Source organism: Pseudophryne corroboree, chromosome 10, assembly GCF_028390025.1.
Source record: "Pseudophryne corroboree isolate aPseCor3 chromosome 10, aPseCor3.hap2, whole genome shotgun sequence".
Lineage (NCBI taxonomy): Eukaryota > Metazoa > Chordata > Amphibia > Anura > Myobatrachidae > Pseudophryne > Pseudophryne corroboree.
Window position 1 is genome coordinate 211,642,344 of NC_086453.1, and position 26,249 is coordinate 211,668,592.

The 26,249-nt window shown below is 46.9% G+C and overlaps 1 protein-coding gene across 7 annotated transcripts in view; it reads left to right on the plus strand.

Moving 5' to 3' along the window:
- Positions 1-26,249, plus strand: part of PRKCZ (protein kinase C zeta) — a 646,661-nt gene that overhangs the window by 486,261 nt on the left and 134,151 nt on the right. For 6 of the 7 annotated variants that reach the window (XM_063943062.1, XM_063943065.1, XM_063943066.1 and 3 more), the window contains one exon: positions 18,268-18,340. In XM_063943062.1, the coding sequence (XP_063799132.1) occupies positions 18,268-18,340 (73 nt within the window). The remainder of the gene's footprint in view (positions 1-18,267; positions 18,341-26,249) is intronic. The other variant, XM_063943064.1, reaches the window with a different exon arrangement.

The window sequence follows — 26,249 nt, forward strand, 5'->3', positions numbered from 1 at the left end:
AAAGCGTCTCATTTTTTACACTCCAGTTCCACTTACAATCGTGACTTTCTCTGCCCAGTACCAATTGTTACCATGGCAACCCATGAGAGTGGAGACGGAACTTTGAGTGCAAACAGAGTTCCTTGTTATCCGCTCTTGAACAACTTTGCTGCAGCCAGTGTAAGACAAATCTCTGAATTCTGCTTTCTTTGTCATATGGCCTGGACTGCATGGACAGCTTTTCTGTGCTGTTGTGTCCAGCTGCATGTTCACAGAGGCAAAATCTCTGCTATAGATCTTTCACATTGGCTTCATCAGCAGAGTTTTGGTTGTGGAAGAAGTTCTGTGAGATGAAACCTTGGGCCTTTGGATGGAAAATGGATGCTAGAAAAATTTACAGTAGCAGTGACCAATCTTTTTTTTTTTTTTTAATATTAAATTTTTATTGAGTTTTCAAACAGATTACATGTACATATACATTTAGATCGGTAAATAAAAAACAGGAGGAGGGAGGGGAGACACATACAAAGCAGAACTAATAAAGACATGGGGGGGGGGGGGGGGGGAGTACGTATCAGGGATATCGTAATACATCAATAGAATCCAGTATAGTGAAAGATAAGAGGTCTGCATCACTTAGTAAATCAGTGTCCGGTATGTACCGGGGAGCAAAGCACAGAGAGGTCTGGAATGTCAGCTGTAGCACTGTATGCACCCTTCTGGCCTAAACCCCTTTTTATAAAGGGACCATTTAATCCATTTCTTACTAATAGAGGTATTTCCTGGAGAACAATTGCCCTCTGCTGTCTCAAACACATAATGTTGATGGACACTATTTTCTATCATTGAAATATTGGGGATGACCGCAGACTTCCATTTGGAGGCAATGGCGGCTTTAGAAGCTATGAGGATATGGCCTAGAATGTATCTATCACCGCTGGACATCTCCTTCTCATAATAGTGAGAGTGTGCCAAGAGGGGGTCAGGCACAAGGACCACTCCTAATATGTGGGAGATGAAAAGGAACACTTCCCTCCAGAGCGCCCGGATTACCGGACATAACCAAAAAATATGTAAAATATCTCTCACCATCCCACAGTTTCTCCAGCAACTAGCGGAGACATCAGGCCAGATTTTGTGTAAACGGTCCGGCGTTAAATATACCCTATGGACCAGTTTGTAATACATTTCACAATGATTTACACATTTGGAAATTCTAAAACAAGATTTAAAGATATATTTCCAGATATCTTCCGTAAAGACTGCAGGGAGGTCTTTTTCCCATTTAGTCTGTGCAGGGAAGACCCTATGGTGAGACTCGGTCACAAGATGCTGGTACCATCTGGAAATGCCTCCCCTGTTGCCTCTGGGTACTAGAAGTGACATCAGTATTTTAGGGGGATCAGTATGTGGGACCCGACTTGGAGAGCAGCTTTGAAGCCAATGCCGCAATTGTAGATATTTATGAAAGTCTTGTTTGGGTACCTGAAATTGTTCTTGGAGTAGGGAGAAGGGGGCTAAGGCGCCATCTCGGAGGACATCTTTCAGAGTGGTGAGACCCAAGGTTCGCCAGTGGTGTAATTGCAAATCTGGGATCAATAGGGCTATAGCGTGGAGGGACAGTTTGGGGGAGGGCAAAGCACCAGGAGGGAAAGACTTAGATACTTCCTTCCATGCCAGCAAGGTTGCGTGAACTGCGGAGCACTCGGCAACTCTAACTGGGATTGATTTGAAGGGCAACCATAACAAATCCGATAGTGTGTAGGGGGATATTGCGTCTTGTTCCAGGGATACCCACGGTTTAACATTGCCCTGGGTGAACCAATCTCTAGCTTGGGTGAGCAAACAAGCGATATGGTATCTTTCCAAGTCTGGATATGCTACTCCCCCGGCACCTTTTGACGCAGTCAATGTGGATTTCGCTACTTTCGGCTTTAAGCCCCCCCATATATATTTAGTTAATAGACGATTGAATCTGTTACAAACGTCTTTAGGGAAAGCCCTAGGGATGGTACGAAAGAGGTACATCAATTTTGGTAAGAGGACCATCTTTGCTGCCGCCACCCGTCCGACCCAGGAGACCTCCTGCATCATCCAGTCTTTAATTAATAATTCAAATGCACGAAACAGCGGGTCATAGTTGCACCCCATTAAGTCCCGCCCCCTAGATAAATGAACACCCAGATATTTAAGCGATCTAAGTTGCCACGCATATTTATAGTCGTTCTTTAGACGACTAAGAGCACTGTCAGAAATATTCAAGGGGAGGGCCTCAGTCTTAGTAGCGTTCAGTTTGTAGTAAGAGACCGCTGCATAAGAGTCTAAAAGAGAATGTAAATGGGGTAAGGACGTTTCAGGCTCTCTAAGACATACCAAGATATCATCCGCAAAAAGACAGATTTTATGTGGTGTCCCTCCCACCTCTGGACCCACAATTGAGTCTGACACCCTGATTCGCTCTGCCAGCGGTTCCACAGCTAGTACAAAAATAAGGGGTGATAGTGGGCATCCCTGCCGGGTCCCATTAGTAATATTAAATAAAGAGGAGTTGCACCCATTGGTGAAAACCGAAGCCGAAGGCGAGGAGTACAAAGCAAAAATAGAGTCAAGTATCCTACCCGCAAATCCAAAATGACCCAGGGTAACCCTTAAATAATCCCAATGGAGCCTATCGATTGCTTTTTCTGCATCCAGGGAGAGAAGCAAGAGGGGTTCGCTCCGGGCCTGGCAGCGGTCAATCAGGTTAATAACCCTACGTGTGTTATCTGACGCTTGCCTGCCCAGAACAAAACCCACCTGATCAGGGTTAATCAAACTAGGCAGGAGAGGGGAAATCCTATTTGCAACCATCTTGGCGAACAATTTAAGGTCGGTGTTCAACAATGCTATTGGGCGGTAATTCTGAACCACCGTAGGGGATTTTCCTGGCTTAGGGATGGTAACTATTCGAGCCTCTAACATCTCTTTCGGGAAACATGTGGAGTCATTGGCTTCATTATAGACTGACGTTAAGAGTGGGGCAAGGGTTGATTTGAATGTTTTGTAGAAGCTGGAGGGGTACCCATCCGGGCCGGGGGCTTTATTAACTGGACAGGAATCAATGGCTGCTTCGACTTCGTCGAGTGACCAGGGAATGTTGAGGGATTTGCGGGTCTGGGAGTCTATAATGGGGAGCGACAACCCGTCCAAGAATCCGGTAATATCTGCCAGAGTGGGCTGAGGGGTACCAGAGTCATCTCTAAGGTAATACAGCTGCGAATAATATTCAGCAAACGCATTTGCTATCTCAACCGGATCAGTTACTTTGACTCCAGAAGATGTATGAATAGCATGTATGCGTTCCTTGGCTCTACGCCCTCTCAATTTACGCGCCAATAACCGTCCCGCCCTATTACCCAGCCTATAGTATTTTTGATTTAGCCGCTGCAGGTTGCGGTGAACTTCGGTTAAGGCAAAGGTGTTTACTTTGTCACGGGCACTAAGAAGTTGTTTATAAAGAGATTTATTATCGGGGCTAATTTTATGTGCAGCTTCTAACCGGGCGGCCTCTCTTTCGGACGAGGCGTGTCTCTTCCTATAATCGCGTTTAAGTCTAGCCGCACTTTGAATTGCAAAGCCTCTAATCACGGCTTTCAGAGAACACCAATGGGTGAAGACAGATGTGTCCCCGGGGCAGTTAGTGGACAAATATAAATCCAGAGATTGCTGGATGGCCTGAAGAGCCTCAGGGTGGGCCAGTAAATATTGGCCCATTCTCCAGGGGGCATGAGGGACCACCCTTTTAGTGGTATCCCAAACAACCATAAGCGGTGAGTGATCCGACCAGGACATAGGTAATATGTCTATCTTGCTAATAGCCGCTAGTGTCCATTTATCAGCTAATGCTAAGTCTATTCGAGAGTACGAACTATGGCCCTCATTCCGAGTCGTTCGCTCGGTATTTTTCATCGCATCGCAGTGAAATTCCGCTTAGTGCGCATGCGCAATATTCGCATTGCGACTGCGCCAAGTATCTTTGCTATGAAGATAGTATTTTTACTCACGGCTTTTTCCTCGCTCCGGCGATCGTAATGTGATTGACAGGAAATGGGTGTTACTGGGCGGAAACACGGCGTTTTATGGGCGTGTGGCTGAAAACGCTACCGTTTCCGGAAAAAACGCAGGAGTGGCCGGAGAAACGGGGGAGTGGTTGGGCGAACGCTGGGTGTGTTTGTGACGTCAAACCAGGAACGACAAGCACTGAACTGATCGCACAGGCAGAGTAAGTGTGGAGCTACTCTAAAACTGCTAAGTAGTTTGTGATCGCAATATTGCGAATACATCGGTCGCAATTTTAAGATGCTAAGATACACTCCCAGTAGGCGGCGGCTTAGCGTGTGTAACTCTGCTAAATTCGCCTTGCGACCGATCAATTCGGAATGAGGGCCCATGTACGTGAGAATAGAAAGTGTAATCCCGTTCTGTCGGATGTTTAGCCCTCCATACGTCATACAATGCGTACTCAGCTAGCAGTTGACCAAATTTACCTGCGGGATCCTGGGTTGGACTGCTACGAAGGGTCCGGGTCGGACGAGAGCGGTCAACAGTAGGGTCCAGTACCATATTAAAATCACCTAAAATCAAAAGGGCTCCCTTAGTATGTTCCTTGAGAGTTCTACAGAAGGTTCTAAGAAATGGAATTTGTTTGGCATTGGGTGCATAGCAAGAGACCAAAGTGGTCTCTACATTATCCAGTTTGCCCACTAAAATTAAATATCTCCCGTCTGGGTCCTCATATTTATTGGACAGAACAAACGAGCAATGTTGTGCTATAAGAAGAGCCACGCCAGCTTTCTTGGCGGGTCCATTTGCCATATAACAGTGGGGATAGCGTGAATTAGTGAAGGAGGGGGGATTTTGACTCTGAAAGTGGGTCTCTTGTACTGCTACCACATGTGCCTTGAGCTTATGAAAAAAATTCAAGGCTACTCTTCGTTTATGGGGAGAATTGAGCCCTTTGGCATTAATAGAGATTATGTTAACCATAATCCATTGCAACTAAGACTGATAATTCCGTTGAGCAATTTCCGTGCTTAAACTGATATACCTGAAAGGGGGGGGGGAACATATCTGGGAACAGGAAGGTAGACAGAAAAAAAATAAAAAAAACAAAACTGAATTGATCTCTCTTGAGATCATAACCAGTCGCGATAATAAGGCGGCTGTGTAGGCTAAAGGAGGGGTTAGTGGCATAGCACCTACCCGTTGCCATACTTTACACTGTAAACTATACAGAACACATGAACATCTTGATACTATTAGGGCATGTAAATACCCATGTTTGTAAATAGAACATGAAGAACATAAAATGCATAACAAAAACAGTCCAACCTGGAAACAGGGCATAGAAACCAACATTGAAATCAGTAGAATCATTAGGGACTCTCCAGCGGCTCACCCTTCATATCAAGCTCCTGAGTTATATCAACAGATTCATTTTGGTAGGGGCCCACCATGTCCGGGGGAGCGCCAGGTACCTCGCCTGTAAGAAAGAAAAAAGAACAAACTAGGCAGCCAGTAAAGTACAGTATGCAATTCTAAGAATACTTCTGAAACACGGACTGATCGCCCGCTACATTCAACGCCTCCCCCGGCACATCACGCTCTCCCGAACAAGGGTAGAGGTAAAGCTGGCAGTGCCAACACCATAACCGGAGAGCCACCAGAGAGGAGTAGAGAGGTAGCATATTTGGAAGCTTTCCGATCCCGCGCAGGCCACCTCACTTCACCGAAGACCAGTCCTGCTGAAGTCGACGGGGTGAGGAGTCCGCAGAGGGTTCTGCAATGTTCCACGATTTGAGCAACTTTGCTCCTTCATCTGCGGAAGAAATAGAGACAGTGGAGCCATCTCGGTGAATCAGCAGCTTGGTGGGGAAACCCCAGCGATAAGGGATATCCGCCTTCCTGAGAGCTGCCGTGATAGGGTGAAAGGAACGCCGTTTGTAGAGAGTGGCTGCAGACAAGTCTCCGAATAGTTGAAGGCCTTTAAGGGCTGAAGATGTGTCTGACGTCGGTCTCTATGCTTTTAGTAAGGCCTCCTTAACGTGGAAGTAGTGCATTTTCATTAGGACATCTCTGGGCGCGTCCCCTGGTGCCGCTCTAGCCTTTGGCAACCGGTGTATTCGGTCGATAAGGAGATCTGCCGAAGGGGACTGGGGTAATAGAGCTTTAAATAGGGCCACGGCATAGTCGTGTAAACTGCTGTGTGACACAGACTCGGGGACTCCACGCAATTTAAGATTGCTTGGACGCGATCTGTCCTCCAGATCTGTGACTTTGTCCCGCAAAAGCTTCACCTCCGCCTCCAAGGCGTCATGGGAGTCTAGCAGGCTCTTATGGGACCCCACGACCTCCTCCATTTTAGTTTCCAAATGGTCAGTGCGGCCACCTAGGTCATCTATGGATTGTTGACACGCCGTTAATGTGGTACGAAATTCCGCTGCCACGTCCTCCTTGAAGCGAGACAGAAGTAGTTTCATAGTGCCCACAGTTAGAGCATCTCCATCTTTGACATTGTCCAGGCTCGTGGCAGCTATGGAAGTGGAAGGGGGCACTTCCAGGGAGGGGGGAGTTTGCGGGATTGTATCTGTCGTAGAGGACCCGGTGGTTTTAGAGCCCGACATCCTTGGAGATGATTTGAAAAATGAAAGCTGCTGTGCGGGCTTTGATGGCTTGCTGCGTCTGGAAGGCATACTAAGGCCTGAGAGAGATAGGTCGACGGTTCCAATCACTTAAATAGGAAAATTTGGAGGCTCCGCTGTCTCCGGGATCATCAAGATGTCACGTAGATATTGGCATGGGTAGGAGAAACTGCTTGTTTTACATTGGCATGAGCAGGGCCGACAGGGCTATGCGACTAGCCATCTTCTTCTGTGTGCATACAAAGCATTGGGGGGGGAACTCCAGTCCCGCACCCCAGGCCCCCCAGGTACAATCAGGATCGGGCCGCCGGTTGTAGAAGATTAAGATCAAGCCCAGGGATCCCCGGAGGGATATTATAACTTGGAGAAAGGAGATTCTTGGTATTTCCACGTGCAAAACCAGGAGTACTGCTCAGACACCATAGAGGGGCCCCGACAAATGGGGGATGCGTCTACAGGGTTGGGTGACCCGGTCAGTCGTATTCGCCCCCACCGCAGTGCTAGTCTGGGCTTCTTCCTCACGGCTTCCAGGTCTAACGTGGGGCGACTGCAGGTCGTAGAACTCCGTGACGACCACCCGCACCGTCCAATGAGCCACCCAGAGCCGCGGGCGGACTCGCAGAGGGGCCGGGGCGCACAGGTCCCTCGGGTATCTACAGGTAGGCCGGTGGGGTAGCTTGGATCAGGGGGGTCTGTACCCCTGGGAGCGGCCCAGCTAACCCCAGACCCCAGATGAACAGGGGGGGGGGGGCGTCGGTTATGTTTGCTGCTTGTTGTCTCTCTGACAGGCGGGGGGGGGGGGCGGGGGGGGAGCTCCGGCCGGGCCCGCAGTCCTCCGCAGCAGTGCGCCGCTGGTATCCGGCAAAAGCACCCGGGGGGGAGAGATACAGTCACCTCCGTGGGGCCAACGCTGCAGTCTCTTACCCCCTAGGGCCGCCCGACGTCTCCTCCGGGTCACCGCCGCCTCGCCTCCTCTCGTTCGGCCTCCGCAAAATGGCCGCCGCCCGCGCTCCGGAGCGCGCGTCTCGGCCCCGATCCGGTCCCGGATCTCCCCCGCCAGCCAGCAAGGACTGCCGGGTTGTTGGTAGTGATGTCCCAGCAAGGGACAGGGTGCAGGCAGGTCCGTCCGACGTCCCTGGAAGGCCGACCCCCCGGCTGGGGTTAGTATAGAAATTTAGTCCCCGGCTTCAGGGTGACGAGTAGGCCGCAATCCGCGGGAGCCAGGAAACCGGCTCCCCGATTCCGCAGCTCGTACTCCTCACCTGCTCCAACCCGTTAGGAAGTCGATCCAGGCACACAGGGTGGGTAATAATCGTGAGGAGGCTGTTTTATTATAAAAAAACTCCCAGGTCCCTGGGAGCTCACCAGAATAGCAGCCTGCTCACACAACCTCCAGGCCATGCCCCAGCAGTGACCAATCTTAAGCCCATACACACTAGAAGGTATTTTGAAAGATATTGTTCAGAAACCCCTTTCTTCTCTCCCTGACGTCACCCAGCCCCATAGCACTGCATGGTAATATGGACAATATTGTCCATATTGGCTTCCAGGCATAAACGACCCGGCACCAACAATGAACGATGCGCGGTCTACACACTGAGAGATATGCACAATTTCTCGTTCATTACTGAACGAGATTGTTAATGTCGGCCGCACACATCGGCAAGTGTGTAGGGCCCTTAATGCATGCACCCAGCAATGTTGTGTGTGCATGTTTTAATGCCAGCCCTTTATTTAAATGAGGTGTTCCAGAAGATTTAGCCAGTATCTTTTGTCTTTCCTATCTTCCATAAAATTATTCAGTGTGTATGCACGATATCTTTCATGATCTATACCTGGGAGCTCAAGGGAAATTGTTCACCAATATCTTTCATCTTTCATATCTTCTAGTGCACAGATTCTCAAAGTCGGTCCTCAGGACCCCACACGGTTCATGTTTTGCAGGTCACCTGCAGATTTTTCAAAAGCGACAGTTGGTGATACACACTGCACCTGCTGGGTGACATGGAAAACGTGAACTGTGTGGGGTCCTGAGGCCCGAGTTTGAGAACCACTTTTCTAGAGTGTATGGGCCTTTCTGGGCCCTACGCACCTGCCGATACAGCAGACGGGGTGACTCCCCCTGTCACCCGGCCTCATAGCCCTGCAAGCTAATATGGACGATATTGTCCATATTGGCTTGCATGTATAAACAAGCTGGCACCAATGATGAATGAGCGTGGGACCTTTATGAAACCTAACACTCAAGTTGCAGTACATAAAAAAACACTAATGTTCACAGATGTATGTAAACTTTCTCTTGAATGAAGTTGTCTTATTCACATTTTATTTAAAATTGCTATGCAGACTTACACAGGGAAGCCTGCTGTATGTTAGGTATCTCCCTCCACAATCACAGCTGCAATATCTTTTAGTTCCGAGTAGCTTCTGAAACCTTTACATATGTGTAGTTTAAGCTTTTATTAACTTAACTTTTAAGCCAAATTGTGTATTTGGGTATACTAATCTTGTAACAGTCATTTTTAATTAAGCAGCAATATGCTGACATTTTCCTAGTTGTATATTAATATAGATTTGCATATATAATTTTATGGACCTTTTTTCAACTTTTCCTCTCCTTGCATAAAAAATAGAGCAGTAAATCTAATATACATATTTATGCCAGGTAGACAGGTGTGTGTGGGTATATGTTTTTGTGTGGAAAAAAATGCCACATAGTAAGAATGCTTTTAAAAGTAGAAGCGTTAATAGTTTTTTTTTGTTATCAATTAGCAACGTGAATGAACAGAAGAGAAATCTGAATCAAATCAATATTTTGTGTGACCGCCATTTGCCTTCATTATACTGCTGGAGAGCGGTACAATGATGAGTGTCTGCAGGTTCCTTGCAAGTTTCGGGTTGCATTTCAACAAATGGAGTTGGGGATTTGGTCAGGATTAATGGTGTCCTTAATGCTGAGAAATACAGGGAGGTACTTATCCATCGTGCAGTACCATCCGGGAGGCGTCTTTATTCTGCAGCAGGACAACGACCCCAAACATATAACCACTATCTTCAGCATAAAGAAGAACAAGGAGTCCTGGAAGTGATAATATGGCACCCACAGAGCCCTGATCTCAACATCATCAAGTCTATCTGGGATTACAAGAAGAGACAGAAGGATTTGAGCAAGCCTACATCCACAGACGATCTGTGGTTAGTTCTTCAAGATGTTTGGAACAACCTCCCTGCCAAGTTCCTTCAAAAACTGTGTGCAAGTGTACCTAGAAGAATTGTTGCTGTTTTGACGGCAAAGGGTGATCTGATTTAGATATTGAAATATTGATTTGTTTTAAATGTATCTTCTGTTCATTCACTTTGCGTTTTGTTAATAGATCAAAATAAACTATTTTTCTCATACGTCCTAGAGGATGCTGGGGATGCTTCAAGAACCATGGGGTATAGACGGGATCCGCAGGAGACATGGGCACACTTTAAGACTTTGAATGGGTGTGAACTGGCTCCTCCCTCTATGCCCCTCCTCCAGACTCCAGTTAGATTCTGTGCCCAGTGAGACTGGTCATACACTGAGGAGCTCTACTGAGTTTCTTGGAAAAGACTTTGTTAGGTTTATTATTTTCAGGGAGCACTGCTGGCAACAGTCTCCCTGCATCGTGGGACTGAGGGGAGAGAAGCAGACCTACTTCTCTGAGTTCAAAGGCTCTGCTTCTTAGGATACTGGCCACCATTAGCTCCAGAGGGTCTGATCACTTGGTTCGTGTAGCTGCTCGTTCCCGGAGCCGCGCCGTCACCCCCTCGCAGAGCCAGAAGAAAGAAGCCGGGTGAGTAAAGGAAGAACAGAAGACTTCAGTGACGGCAGAAGACTTTGTGATTCTGAGGTACTGCGCATCGGGCGCGCTGCGCGCCATTGCTCCCACACACGAGCGGCACTACAAGGGTGCAGGGCGCAGGGGGGGGGGCGCCCTGGGCAGCATGTATACCTCAGACACAAACTGGCAAGAGAGTTATTAAGTGCCTGGGCACCTAATACAGACTCCCGCCAGTATAAATATATAGAAAATAGCGGGGCTGAAGCGCGCCATTAAGGGGGCGTGGCTTAGCCCTCACAGCTCGATCCAGTGCCATTTTCTCCTCAAAAACGCTGGCCCTGCCAATAAAGCACTGCTGAACGGGTCACAGTGAAAAACGGGGGGGGGGGGGGGGCACAGTTGTTTAGTACAATATGTATAATGAATATGGTGTAAATAGAGCTGATAAAACGTCTGCTGTGTTTCCCTGACAGAAAGTACTGGGTCTATTCCTTACAGTCGGCATGTCTGAGGCTGAGGGCTCTGCCACAAACGGCTATGGGAATGTCTGTCGGCACTGCCGACTCCTGATGGTACTTGGTTCATGTATATAAGTGTCAACATGTCAGAAGATGTATGCTTTCCAATGAGAAAACTATATGGGAGACACAGGCGTGTGTGGGTGTCCCTGTCGGCACCGACTATCTGACTGGGTAAAAAAAAATTGACATGATAATGTGATGCATTTCAGATATCTATACCTGTATGTATATATATACTGTATGTATGGTACGGTTGCATAGATCTGTGACTCGAACACAGACGTAGTAATATTAATAATATATTTCCCTCAGACCCCTCGGGGTCGCAAGAATGTTATTTTGCACAGTTACTACTCCCTGATATCGACACAAGTACTATTTCTTATGTCGACCATGATGTTTCCTGATCAGATCCACAACATCGGCATTCAGTACATGATTCATACACATTAGGAACGTATTAACGTCACTGGGGACCCTGCTGTTCCTGACAAAAGTATCTATGTGAGATATATTTATATAGATATTTGTGTGTATATGTGTATTTAAATGTGTATATTCATATTACAATTTATAATGAATGCTGAAGTAAAGTTATTCCTTCTCATGTGCTGGTCGCTCTGTTGATAAAGCTGTAGGTCAGCCGTGACAAGATGGTCTCAAATCCTCACGAGGAGTCCGAGTGTTTATTCTTTTCCCGCCGTGGATAGAATAAAGTGAAAGTCAACCCCTGTTCTGCATGGGACCCTGTCACAAGGATCGTATACAGGAAGCTAAGTGACATTTTTATTATATGCTTTGATGATATTTGCATTACATACGCATGGGGGAGTGCTTGTATTCAGAAATGGTCGGTTACCTTGTCATCCGATATAATTACCCTGGAGAGAGAGGGGATACTCCTTAAGTTGGGTCTTATCTAGAACATTGCAGCATGCTGCCGTGCGACTATAAGAGGTATGGGACTCTTGGGTTCGCGGGCCAATTCCATGGCGGTCTCGACTAGGAGGGCGTTGTGGATTCAACAAGGGAATGCTGAGGCTGACTCCGAGAAATACTGGAGTATCTTCCCTATGAAGGTGTAACCTGGTTTGGGGATGGCTTTGTTAAGTTGATCTCGGCAGATACCACTGGTAAGTCTACCTTCTTGAGCTATGTTCCCTCACAACGGTTGGTGACGCATTTTTGTAGGATGCAGTCATTTTGACCGGTTGGATACCGTTTTTTCTCCTTCTTTGCAGGTAGAGGAAGGTGAAAAGGTAAGAGGTCTGCAGCCTTTTCAAGTTCGCAGAAGCAGATATCGTCCTCTGTTTCTACCACATCCACCGCATGTCGCTAGGTCTATCTTGCGGGAGCCCACACCGGTGGGAACTCGTCTAATACTCTTCAGTCAGTCCTGGAATGGACTTGGACCAGTGAGTTAAGGATAGAGTCCAAAGGGGGACATACTGGAGTTTCCAGATGATTCCTCTCACTGATATTTCAAATAGATCTTACCGATTCTCCTCTGGACGGGGAGGTAGTATGCGACGCCATATAAGAGTTGGGTCAGGATCAGGACATTGTCCTGCTGTCCCTGTCAGAAAAAAAGAAAAAAAAGCTGTTATTCAAGCTTTTTCGTGCTTCTGAGCCCGAACAGCTCGGTCAGAACAATCCCAAAAGGATTTCTACTTAAGAAGTTGAACTACAAGATGGAATCTCTCAGGGCAGGGATCTCCAACCTGTAAAATACCTGGGTTTGCTATTCAGGATTGTCATTGCCATTTCACCGGAGTGATGGCAGTATGATGGTTTTCCTTCAATAGTAAGAGCCATTATGTACTGTACTGGGACGCTCTCCTGACTACGGCGAGGTAAAGAAACAAGTGGTACAAATCGTTGTTTCTCTCTGACAGTTCTTCAACACAGAGAATCGCTGTTGATCCCAATGACGCGGATGTCGGAGTTCGGAATAAGATTAGATACTGAACTGTTGAGAGTTTGTTTTTTCCAGTCGAAAGACATCTGAGGATCCAGAGTCGGATCAGATTTGCAACAGTGTAAACCCATCAATACGTTCCGTTGATGAAGAAGAAAATGGTTGCGGCCTACGAGGCCATTCGGTGAGCAGGTCAAATGCCAGAGTGGTTTTTGCGGGACCAGTTGGACATGTGGTCCGGGTCTCACCTGCACATGCACCGGAAAATAATCCTATTTTCCAGGACCAGGATATCTCTCCTGTGGTGGCTTCACAGTTCTCACCTCCTAGAGGGACGAAGGTTTGGGATCCAGGATTAGATCCTGGTGTCCATGGATACAAGTCTCCGAGGCTGGGGAGCAGTCTTTCCAGGGGAAGAATTTCCAGGGGAAAAGCTCAAGCCGGAAAGCTTGTCTGCAATAAGCATTCTGGAATTAAGAGCTATTTACAACGGAACATCTTCTTCGCGATCAGCCCGTCTTAATTCTGTCGGACGACTTAACAGCAGTGGCGTAAGTAAGCCGCTAGTGCAGAACGAGGAGCAAAGCGGCAATGGCAGAAGCCACAAAAGTTTTTCGCTGGGCGGAAAGGAATGTAAACGCTCTATTAGCGGTCTACGTTCCGGGTGTTGACAACTGAGAAATAGACTTCCTCAGCAGACACGATCTCCATCCAGGAGAGTGAGGTCTTCATGAAGAAGTTTTCACAGAAATGACAAATCTTTGGGGAATTCCTCAATTAGACATGATGGCGTCTCGCCTCAACAAGAAACTTCAGGGATGTTGTTCCAGGTCAAGGGACACTCAAGCAATAGCGGTGGACGCCCTCGTGACACCGTGGGTGTTTCAGTCGGTCTATGTGTTCCCTCCACTTTCACTCTTTCCAAAGGTGATAAACATAAGAAGAACAAAGGTTCAGGCGATCCTCATTGTTCCGGTCTAGCCAAGGAGGGCTTGGTATCCAGATCTTCAAGACTTACTCATAGAAGATCCCTGGCCTCTTCCTCTACGAGAGGACCTGTTACAGCAAGGACCGGGCGTGTATCAAAACTTACCGTGGCTGCGTTTGACGGCATGGCGGTTGAACGCCATATCCTAGCCCGAAAGGGTATTCCCAGTGAAGTCATTCCCACATTGCTTCAGGCTAGGAAAGGAGTAATGGTGAAGCTTTACCACCGTATTTGGAGGAAGTATGTGTCTTGGTGTGAATCCAAGAAGGCTCCTACGGAAGAATTTCAGCTGGGGCGTTTGCTCCATTTGTTGCAAGCAGGTGTGGATGCGGACCTAAAGTTAGGCTCCGTTAAAGTACAAATTTCGGCCTTATCTATTTTCTTTCAACAAAGAATTGGCCTCCCTTCCGGAAGTTCAGACCTTCGTGAAGGGCGTGATGCACATCCAACCTCCATTTGTGCCCCTGGTGGCACCATGGGATCTTAATGTGGTATTGCAGTTCCTAAAATTCTCATTGGTTCGAACCTTTACGTAAGGTTAAGTTGAAATTCCTTACTTGGAAAGTAGTCATGCTGTTGACCTTGGTATCCGCAAGGCGGGTGTCTGAATTGGCGACTTTGTCTCACAAAAGCCCCTATTTAATCTTCCATGCAGATAGAGCGGAGTTGAGAACTCGTCAGCAATTTCTGCTAAAAGTGGTTTCATCGTTTCACGTAAACCAGCCTGTGGTGGTGCCAGTGGCTACTGACGCCTTGGCGGAATCGAAGTCTCTTGATGTAGTCAGAGCTTTATAAATCTATGTCGCCAGAATGGCTCAGATTAGGAAAACAGAGGCTCTGTTTGTCCTGTGGGCTCCCAACAAGATTGGGGCTCCTGCTTTCAAGCAGACGATTGCACGCTGGATCTGTAATACGATTCAGCAGGCTCATTCTACGGCAGGTTTGCCATTGCCAAAATCGGTGAAGGCCCATTTTACCAGAAAGGTGGGCTCATCCTGGGCGGCTGCCGAGGGGTCTCGGAATTACAGCTTTACCAAGCTGCTATTTGGTCGGGATCAAACACTTTTGCGAAGTTTACAAGTTTGATACCCTGGCTGATGGGGACCTCTTGTTTGGTCAATCGGTGCTGCAGAGTCATCCGCACTCTCCCGCCCATTCTAGAGCTTTGGTATAAACCCCATGGTTCTTGAAGCATCCCCAGCATCCTCTAGGACGTATGAGAAAATAGGATTTTAATACCTACCAGTAAATCCTTTTCTCTTAGTCCGTAGAGGATGCTGGGCGCCCGTCCCAGTGCGTACTGTATCTGCAGGCATTGGGTATGTTTACACACATGGTTTGTTTTGTTGAAGTCAGCCTGCTGCTGACGATATTCAGGCCATAGCATGCGTCATGCTGCTACTGGTTGTGTTTACACACACAGGTTGTGTTATGTTTTATGTCAGCGTATTGCTGCATATTTTTCATGTCGTTGGCTGGTGTTCTATTGAATGCCACGTTCTGCGGCATATTGGAGATGTGAGCTGGTAAAATGCTCATCGTGGTTTGACAATAAATTCTTTCCTCGAAATGTCCGTCTCCCTGGGCACAGTTCCTATAACTGGAGTCTGGAGGAGGGGCATAGAGGGAGGAGCCAGTTCACACCCATTCAAAGTCTTAAAGTGTGCCCATGTCTCCTGCGGATCCCGTCTACACCCCATGGTTCTTGAAGCATCCCCAGCATCCTCTACGGACTAAGAGAAAAGGATTTACCGGTAGGTATTAAAATTCTATTTTTTTTAAACCATTCTTTCTTTGCAGCATTTTTTACACATCTGCCTAAAACTGTGTGTGTGTATATGTATATTTCTGTGTGTGTGTGTGTATATATATATATATATATATATATATATATATATATATATATATACACTGCTCAAAAAAATAAAGGGAACACTTAAACAACACAATGTAACTCCAAGTCAATCACACTTCTGTGAAATCAAACTGTCCACTTAGGAAGCAACACTGATTGACAATCAATTTCACATGCTGTTGTGCAAATGGAATAGACAACAGGTGGGAATTATAGGCAATTAGCAAGACACCCCCAGTAAAGGAGTTGTTCTGCAGGTGGTGACCACAGACCACTTCTCAGCTCCTATGCTTTCTGGCTGATGTTTTGGTCACTTTTGAAAGCTGGCGGTGCTTTCACTCTAGTGGTAGCATGAGACGGAGTCTACAACCCACACAAGTGGCTCAGGTAGTGCAGCTCATCCATGATGGCACATCAATGCGAGCTGTGGCAAGAAGGTTTGCTGTGTCTGTCAGCGTAGTGTCCAGAGCATGGAGGCGCTACCAGGAGACAGGCCAGTACATCAGGAGACGTGGAGGAGGCCGTAGGAGGGCAACAACCCAGCAGCAGGACCGCTACCTCTGCCTTTGTGCAAGGAGGAACAGGAGGAGCACTGCCAGAGCCCTGCAAAATGACCTCCAGCAAGCCACAAATGTGCATGTGTCTACTCAAACGATCAGAAACAGACTCCATGAGAATGGTATGAGGGCCCGACGTCCACAGGTGGGGGTTGAGCTTACAGCCCAACACCGTGCAGGACGTTTGGCATTTGCCAGAGAACACCAAGATTGGCAAATTCGCCTCTGGCGCCCTGTGCTCTTCACAGATGAAAGCAGGTGATCACTGAGCACATGTGACAGAGTCTGGAGACGCCAAGGAGAACGTTCTGCTGCCTGCAACATCCTCTAGCATGACCGGTTTGGTAGTGGGTCAGTAATGGTGTGGGGTGGCATTTCTTTGGGGGGCCGCACAGCCCTCCATGTGCTCGCTAGAGGTAGCCTGACTGCCATTAGGTACTGAGATGAGATCCTCAGACCCCTTGTGAGACCATATGCTGGTGCGGTTGGCCCTGGGTTCCTCCTAATGCAAGACAATGCTAGACCTCATGTGGCTGGAGTGTGTCAACAGTTCCTGCAAGACGAAGGCGTTGATGCTATGGACTGGCCCGCCCGTTCCCCAGACCTGAATCCAATTGAGCACATCTGGGACATCATGTCTCGCTCCATCCACCAACGCCACGTTGCACCACAGACTGTCCAGGAGTTGGCGGATGCTTGAGTCCAGGTCTGGGAGGAGATCCCTTAGGAGACCATCCGCCACCTCATCAGGAGCATGCCCAGGCGTTGTAGGGAGGTCATACAGGCACGTGGAGGCCACACACACTACTGAGCCTCATTTTGACTTGTTTTAAGGACATTACATCAAAGTTGGATCAGCCTGTAGTGTGTTTTTCCACTTTAATTTTGAGTGTGACTCCAAATCAAGACCTCCATAGGTTAATAAATTTGATTTCCACTGATAATTTTTGTGTGACTTTGTTGTCAGCACATTCAACTATGTAAAGAACAAAGTATTTAATTAGAATATTTCATTCATTCAGATCTAGGATGTGTTATTTTAGTGTTCCCTTTATTTTTTTGAGCAGTGTATTTAAAAAATGTGTGTATATGTGTGTGTGTGTATATATAATATATATATATATATATATATATATATATAATATGTATATATAACAATGTGAAGGTGTCCTCTGTATGGGCTTTTGGTATGGTCATAGAGGAAATTGTGAGTGCATGGTAAGAAGTGCTTTCCCCTGTAATCAGCCTGTGTATTTAGAATTTAACTCTCGGGACTCTCTAATAAAAGGTAGCTTAGGCTACTATGTAATGTGTGTTCTAAAGGATATTACTTGTAGAGTACACCATCGCCATTTCTCTTTCAGCATCTAGTCTATTGGTAATTGGTTAGCGCTTTATGCTGTTCGGCAGTTCCGCTCACCCCCTGCCACCCTTGTGAATTGGTCCTTTTGTTTAATACATTTTTTGGGCTTATTTTTTCTGGTTTAGTGGCCCTTTAAGTCCGCGTCAATATAATAAGCCTGATGCTTTTACAATGCTCATTTTTAGATGTATTTGGCTTTGTGCAGTCTCTGCAGACACATTGCCTTTTAAAGAACTGTATGGGGTTAAGAGTACATTAATAATCAAGATGTGCGCAGATCATCCATCTGAACACAAGCCTCCTTGATGAGTCCTGTTAAGGAGCAGACATAGCGGTTAAGATGCAGCCCACGTCCTGCTCCTGTTCTTATATCTGCCAGAGCATGAACCTCTTCTGAAAGATTTGAAGATGTTTTGAGCTATTCATTGTCATGATAAGACCAGCACATTAATACAGTATCTAGCATCACTAGAGAAAGTCAGAGAAGATTTTTCTTCCTTGTTTTTCTTTCTTTCGTTTTTTTTTTTTTTTTGCTTTGATTGTGAATGTCTGTCAACCAGCAGGAAGTGTAACCTGTAACTTGTGTCTGTGTAACAGGATTCGGTCATGCCTTTCCAGGAGCCGATCACAGGTGACGAAGGCGACACCCCCCCTGGAGAAACAGATGGAAGTAAGTTGTGCATCGGCCTGTGAGAGTAACCTGTAAACCCAATGAGTGGCTGTGTCAGGAACTGTAATTTAATTATTGGGCCCGTGGTGGTAAAATTTTATTTTTTTAAATGTCTTCGTGCCTAAAGCTATTTGAAAGCTATTAAAGAGGCCTTTGGGTATCAGGCGGTGAGAGAACACATCAAGGATTTATTATATGGCTCAGTGATCTCGTCCTTCCACTTGTTCATTACTTCATGTCATTGTGTGCACTCTGCTTCTGGCTCACGAGCCGTAATAACCACAGGGCTCATGTTTTTCTTTCATTTAAAATACATGAAGTATCAGTTTATTAATGCTTATTAAAATTGTGCAAGTAAAGCGTGTAATATAAAAGTATCGCATGTTACTGGTAGAAAAGTACTTTGTGACATCTGTAGTTTTGAGTTTGTAGATCATTTTCGTGAGGATTTAAAAAGTAGCCCCAAGTCTTAAGGGCCCTACACACTTGTCGATTTGGGCAATTTGAACGATGAACGATATGATCGATTAACGATTTTTTGCATACACACTGAACGATTTGTATGAACGATTTGACATTGCAAACATCAATATTGTCCAAATTGGTTTGCAATGATATACAATGATAGACCATCGATGGACGACAGCAGGGACGCGCATCGATCAGCATTGATGACTCCAGACTGAACGATATGAGCGATATATCGTTCATTTTTCAACGGTATCGCCCATATCGCAATAAAATATATATAAGTGTGTAGGGCCCTTAAGGTTTCATTTGTGTATCTTTATTTGCCATTTATTGAAACTTTCTTTATGCACAAGTTTGCATACAGTATATCAATAAAACCATTGTTCCTAAGATAGAAACTATTTTAGGTTATATTGCTGACCCTCTACATGACCATGCCTATATCATTTTAATTTCTCTTACATCCTAGAGGATGCTGGGGACTCCGTAAGGACCATGGGGTATAGACGGGCTCCGCAGGAGACATGGGCACCATAAAGAACTTTTAGTATGGGTGTGCACTGGCTCCTCCCTCTATGCCTCTCCTCCAGACCTCAGTTAGATTCTGTGCCCAGAGGAGAATGGGTGCACTACAGGGGAGCTCTCCTGAGTTTCTCTGATAAAAGAATTTTGTTAGGTTTTTTATTTTCAGGGAGCACTGCTGGCAACAGGCTCCCTGCATCATGGGACTGAGGAGAGAGAAGCAGACCTACTTAAGTGATAGGATCTGCTTCTTAGGCTACTGGACACCATTAGCTCCAGACGGATCGGAACGCAGGTCTCCCCCCGCCGTTCGTCCCAGAGCCGCGCCGCCGTCCTCATCACAGAGCCGGAAGATAGAAGCCGGGTGATGATAAGAAGAAAGAAGACTTCAAAGGCGGCAGAAGACTTCAGATCTTCCCTAAGGTAAGCGCGCAGTGGTAATGCTGCGCGCCATTGCTCCCACACATTACACACACTGACAGGCACTGATGGGTGCAGGGCGCAGGGGGGGCGCCCTGGGCAGCAATATAAACCTCTGGACTGGCATTTTTAATATATGGGCTGCGGAGGCAGTAGATATATACATTCCCCGCCATTATTTGTACATTTGAGTGGGACCGAAGCCCGCCGCTGAGGGGGCGGAGCTTGGTCTCACAGCACTAACCAGCGCCATTTTCTCCACAGTGATCTGCAGAGAAGCTGGCTGCCCGGACTCTCCCCTGCTGAACGGTGATACAGGGCTGAAAAAGAGGGGGGGGGGGGGCACATGTAGGCGCAGTGAGTGTATATCACAGTTAATATATATAAGAGCACTTTATCTGTGAATTGGTTCCATTGTCAGTTGGCGCTGGGTGTGTGTTGGCATACTCTCTCTCTGTCTCTCCAAAGGGCCTTGTTGGGGAACTGTCCCCTTATAGATATATCCCTGTGTGTGTGGGGGTGTCGGTACGCGTGTATCGGCATGTCTGAAGCGGAAGGCTCATCCAAGGAGGAGGTGGAGCAGATGATTGTGGTGTCCGTCGGCCACGCCGACTCATGATTGGTATGATATGTGGAATATTTTAAATGCAAATGTGACCTTATTACGTAAGAGAATGGACAAAGCTGAGTCCAGGGAAACAGCAGGGAGTCAATCCACGGATTTGACTGGGTCACAGGGCCCGTCAGGGTCTCAAAAGCGTCACCTATCCCGAATAGCAGACACTGATACCGACACGGATTCTGACTCCAGTGTCGACTATGATGAGACAAGGCTTTAACGCGTCTTTTCAGGAAGGTGGCGCTACCATCTCCAGACACCGCAGCCCTCAAGGATCCTGCGGATCGTTGACAGGAAACTACCTTAAAATCTATTTATACACATACGGGTGCTTTGCTCAGGCCGGCAATAGCATCGGCATGGGTTTGTAACGCAGTGGCAGCGTGGACAGATACCTTATTAGCTGACATTGATACCCTGGACAAGGATACCATTTTACTGACTTTAGGTCACATTAAAGACGCAGTCTTATATATGAGAGACGCTCAAAGAGACGTGGGGCTGCTTGGTTCCAGAGCCAACGCCATGGCAGTTCGGCGAGACGAGCTCTGTGGACCCGCCAATGGTCGGGTGATGCCGACTCGAAGAAGCATATGGAGGTTTTACCTTACAAGGGTGAAGTTTTGTTTGGGGATGGTCTCGCGGATCTGGTTTCCACAGCTACCACGGGTAAATCTACATTTTTGCCTTTTGTTCCCCCACAGCAAAAGAAAACTCCACAATATCAGATGCAGTCCTTTCGGTCGCATAAGTCCAGAAGAGGTCGGGGCTCCTCTTTCCTTGCCAGAGGTAAGGGTAGAGGTAAGAGAGCACCTGCTTCGGCAAGTTCCCAGGAGCAGAAGTCCTCCCCGGCTTCTGCTAAATCCACCGCATGACGCTGGGGCTCCAGTGAGGAATTCCGCGCTGGTGGGGGCACGTCTTCGACTCTTCAGCCAGGTCTGGGTTCTGTCAGACGTGGATCCTTGGGTGTTGGAAATTGTATCCCAAGGTTACAAACTGGAGTTCGAAGAGGTGCCCCCTCGCCGATTTTTCAAGTCGGCCTTGCCAGCCTCATCCCCGGAGTGGGAAGTAGTATTAGATGCAATTCAAAAGCTGTATCAACAGCAAGTGATTGTCAAGGTTCCCCTAGTCCAACAGGGAAAAGGGTACTATTCAACCCTGTTCGTGGTCCCGAAGCCGGATGGTTCGGTCAGACCCATTTTAAATCTAAAATCCCTAAACCTGTACTTGAAAAAGTTCAAATTCAAGATGGAATCACTCCGGGCTGTGATATCCAGTCTGGAAGGAGGGGATTTTATGGTGTCGCTGGACGTGAAGGATGCCTACTTTCATGTCCCCATATTTCCTCCTCATCAGGAGTACCTGAGGTTCGCGGTACAGGACTGTCATTACCAGTTTCAGACGTTGCCGTTTGGGCTTTCCACGGCCCTGAGGATTTTCACCAAAGTGATGGCGGAAATGATGGTGCTCCTGCGCAGGCAGGGAGTCACAATTATCCCGTACTTGGACGATCTCCTGATAAAGGCGAGATCGAGAGATCAATTGCTGAAAAGCGTGTCGCTCTCCCTGAGAATGTTACAACAACACGGTTGGATTCTCAATCTGCCAAAGTCACAGTTGATTCCAACGACTCGACTATCATTCCTAGGCATGATTCTGGACACGGAACAGAAGAGGGTTTTTCTACCAATGGAAAAAGCCCAGGATCTCCAGAACATGGTCAGGGACCTGCTAAAACCAAAAAGAGTGTCTGTTCATCAATGCACTCGAGTTCTGGGAAAAATTGTGGCAGCCTACGAGGCCATCCCCTTCGGCAGGTACCATGCGAGGACGTTTCAGTGGGACCTTCTGGACAAGTGGTCATGGTCCCATCTGCAGCTACATCAAAAGATAAGCCTGTCCCCCAGGGCCAGGGTGTCTCTCCTGTGGTGGCTGCAGAGTGCTCCCCTTCTAGAGGGTCGCATGTTCGGCATTCAAGACTGGGTTCTGGTGACCACGGACGCGAGCCTCCGAGGATGGGGAGCAGTCACAAAAGGAAGAAATTTTCAGGGTCTTTGGTCAAGCCAGGAGGCTTGTCTACACATCAACGTGCTGGAATTGAGGGCCATATACAACGGCCTACGACAAGCAGAGTATCTTCTTCGCGACCTACCAGTTCTGATTCAATCAGACAACGTCACAGCCGTGGCTCATGTAAACCGCCAAGGCGGGACAAGGAGCAGAGTGGCAATGGCGGAAGCCACCAGGATTCTGCGCTGCGCGGAAAATCACGTAAGTGTTCTGTCCGCAGTCTTCATACCGGGAGTGGACAACTGGGAAGCAGACTTCCTCAGCAGACACGATCTCCATCCAGGAGAGTGGGGACTTCATCAAGAGGTCTTTGCAAAGATAACAAGTCTTTGGGGACTTCCTCAAATAGACAAGATGGAGTCACGCCTCAACAAGAAGCTTCGGAGGTATTGTGCCAGGTCAAGGGACCCTCAGGCAGTAGCGGTAGACGTCCTAGTGACATCATGGGTGTTTCAGTCGGTCTATGTGTTCCCTCCTCTACCTCTCATCTCAAAAGTGCTGAGAATCATAAGACGAAAAAGAGTACAGACAATACTCATTGTTCCAGATTGGCCTCGTAGGGCCTGGTATTCGGATCTTCAGGAGATGCTCACAGAAGATCCGTGTCCTCTTCCTCTCAGGGAAGACCTATTGCAGCAGGGGCCTTGCATGTTCCAAGACTTACCGCGGTTGCGTTTGACGGCATGGCGGTTGAACACCGAATCCTAGCTGAGAAAGGTATTCCAGAGGAAGTTATCCCTACTCTGATAAAGGCTAGGAAGGAGGTAACGGCGAAGCATTATCATCGTATCTGGAGGAAGTATGTATCTTGGTGTGAAACCAAGAATGCTCCTACTGAAGATTTCCATCTGGGCCGTTTTCTCCACTTCCTACAGACAGGTGTGGATATGGGTCTAAAGTTAGGCTCCATTAAGGTACAGATTTCGGCTCTATCTATATTCTTTCAGAAGGAATTGGCTTCTCTCCCAGAAGTCCAGACTTTTGTAAAGTCTGCCACTGGTGGCACATCCAGCCTTCTTTTGTGCCACCAGTGGCACCATGGGACCTTAACGTGGTGTTACAGTTCCTTAAATCACACTGGTTTGAACCCCTTCAAACGGTTGAATTAAAATTTCTCACCTGGAAGGTGGTCATGTTATTAGCCTTGGCATCTGCAAGGCGGGTGTCAGAGTTGGCGGCCTTGTCTCACAAGAGCCTCTTCTTGATTTTTCATGTGGATAGAGCGGAATTGAGGACTCGTCCTCAATTTGTGCCTAAGGTGGTTTCTTCATTTCATATGAACCAACCTATTGTGGTACCTGTGGCTACGAGTGACTTGGAGGACTCCAAGTCCCTGGATGTAGTCAGGGCCTTAAAAATCTGTGTAGCCAGGACGGCTAGGGTTAGGAAGACAGAGGCTCTGTTTGTCCTGTATGCAGCCAACAAGGTTGGCGCGCCAGCTTCTAAGCAGACTATTGCTCGCTGGATCTGTCACATGATTCAGCAGGCTCATTCTACAGCTGGATTGCCGTTACCAAATTCGGTTAAGGCCCATTCCACTAGGAAGTTGGGCTCTTCTTGGGCGGCTGCCCGGGGCGTCTCGGCATTACAATTGTGCCGAGCAGCTACTTGGTCGGGTTCAAACACTTTTGCAAAATTCTAAAAGTTTGATACCCTGGCTGATGAGGACCTCGCATTTGCTCAATCGGTGCTGCAGAGTCATCCGCACTCTCCCGCCCGGTTTGGAGCTTTGGTATAAACCCCATGGTCCTTACGGAGTCCCCAGCATCCTCTAGGACGTAAGAGAAAATAAGATTTTAACCGGTAAAATCTTTTTCTCCTAGTCCGTAGAGAATGCTGGGCGCCCGTCCCAGTGCGGACTAAATCTGCAAGACTTGTATATAGTTGTTGCTTACATAAAGGTTATGTTACAGTTGAGATCGGTCGTTGACTGATGCTGTTTTTGTTCATACAGTTAACTGGTTGCGTATATTCTAGGTTATACAGTGTGGTTGGTGTGGGCTGGTATGAATCTTGCCCTTAGATTACAAAATCCTTTCCTCATAGTGTCCATCTCCTCTGGGCACAGTTTCTCTAACTGAGGTCTGGAGGATGGGCATAGAGGGAGGAGCCAGTGCACACCCATACTAAAAGTTATTTATGGTGCCCATGTCTCCTGCGGAGCCCGTCTATACCCCATGGTCCTTACGGAGTCCTCAGCATCCTCTACGGACTAGGAGAAAAAGATTTACCGGTAGGTTTAAAATCTTATTTTTTTTCTTAAAATATACTTAATTGTGCAAGAATTTCACAGTCCATTTCACTCGGAGGAACAACACTGATATGATAAATCGAGAATTACTTTCCTTTACCTCACTGATGTTTCTGCAGTCCTGCTGCTACAACAGTTACAGATATTGTTGGACATACAGTTATCGGCTAGCCACATTAAATATACTTTGAAATTGCATATTTATCATCAGACACAAAGTCTCTGCATTGTGACATGACAAAACACAATATATTGCTGTTTATGATATACTGTGGGGCACTTTTAAAACCAGCATCAGGGAAGGCATCACTATTGAGTGATAGGTGTGGGCTTGTTATTTCTAGGATCTGCATGTACTTCCATAATTTGCTGACACAGTTTTCAGCAGTTTGGCTCTGTAGGCCATCATATGAAATTAAACGGTGGAGATGCAATTGTACAGTACAGACTTGAACAAAAATATCATACGAATAATTTTCGAATTGTAACCATATTTATACAGTCCCCTATTTTCAAAGTCTCAATTATAATTTATTTTTAATACTGTACTTTGTTGAAAATCATTTGTAGTCCATAACTGCCTGAAGTCTGGAACATAGACATCACCAAATGCTGGGTTTCCTCCTTTGTAATGCTTTGCCAGGCCTTTACTTCAGCTGTCTTCAGTTGTTGGTTGTTCATGGGTCTTTCTGCCTTTAGTATTGTCTGCAGCAAGTGAATTGAGTGCTCAACTAAGTTGAGATCAGTGATTGACTTGGCCATTGCAGAATATTCCACTTCTTTGCCTAAAAAAAAAAAATTGGTTGGTTTTGCAGTATGTTTTGGGTCGTTGTCCATCTGTACTATGAAGCGCTGTTCAATCAACTTTGCTGAATTTGACTGAAACTGAGCAGACCGTATATCCCTATACACTTCAGAACAAATCTGTCTGCTTCTATATTATGTCACATCATCAGTAAACACTAGTGACCCAGTGCCATTAGAAGCCAGGCATGCCCATGCTATCACACTGACTCTACCATGTTGTACGGATGATGTGGTTTGCTTTGGATCATGAGAATTTCCAACCCTTCCCCGCCCCCCCTCCCAGCATGCTGGTACAGGTTGCACTACATTTTATCTATCCAAACTATACTGTTCCAGAACGCAACCATCTTTATTTAGATTTTTATTTTTTTGCTAAAATCTAATTTGGCCTTTCTTTTCTTGAGTCCTATGAATGGTTTGCACCTTGTGGTGAAGTCTCCTCTTTATGGTCGACTTGGATAATAATATGCCTACCTCCTGGAGAGTGTTATTCACTTGGCTGGATGTTGTGAAGGGGTTTCTCTTTAGCATATAAAGGATCCTGCTATCATCCACCACTGTTGTCTTTCATGGACGTCCAGGCCTTTATATATTGCCAAGCTCATCAGTGCATTTTTTTTTCTCCTGCAGGCTCCACAGGATAAACATTGGGATATGAGGTAGCGACAGCGCACTGGCACAACAATCAAAGCTTTTGGCCTTCCAGAATTCAACGAGCCTGTCCCCTATATTCCCGCCTCCTTGCTCAG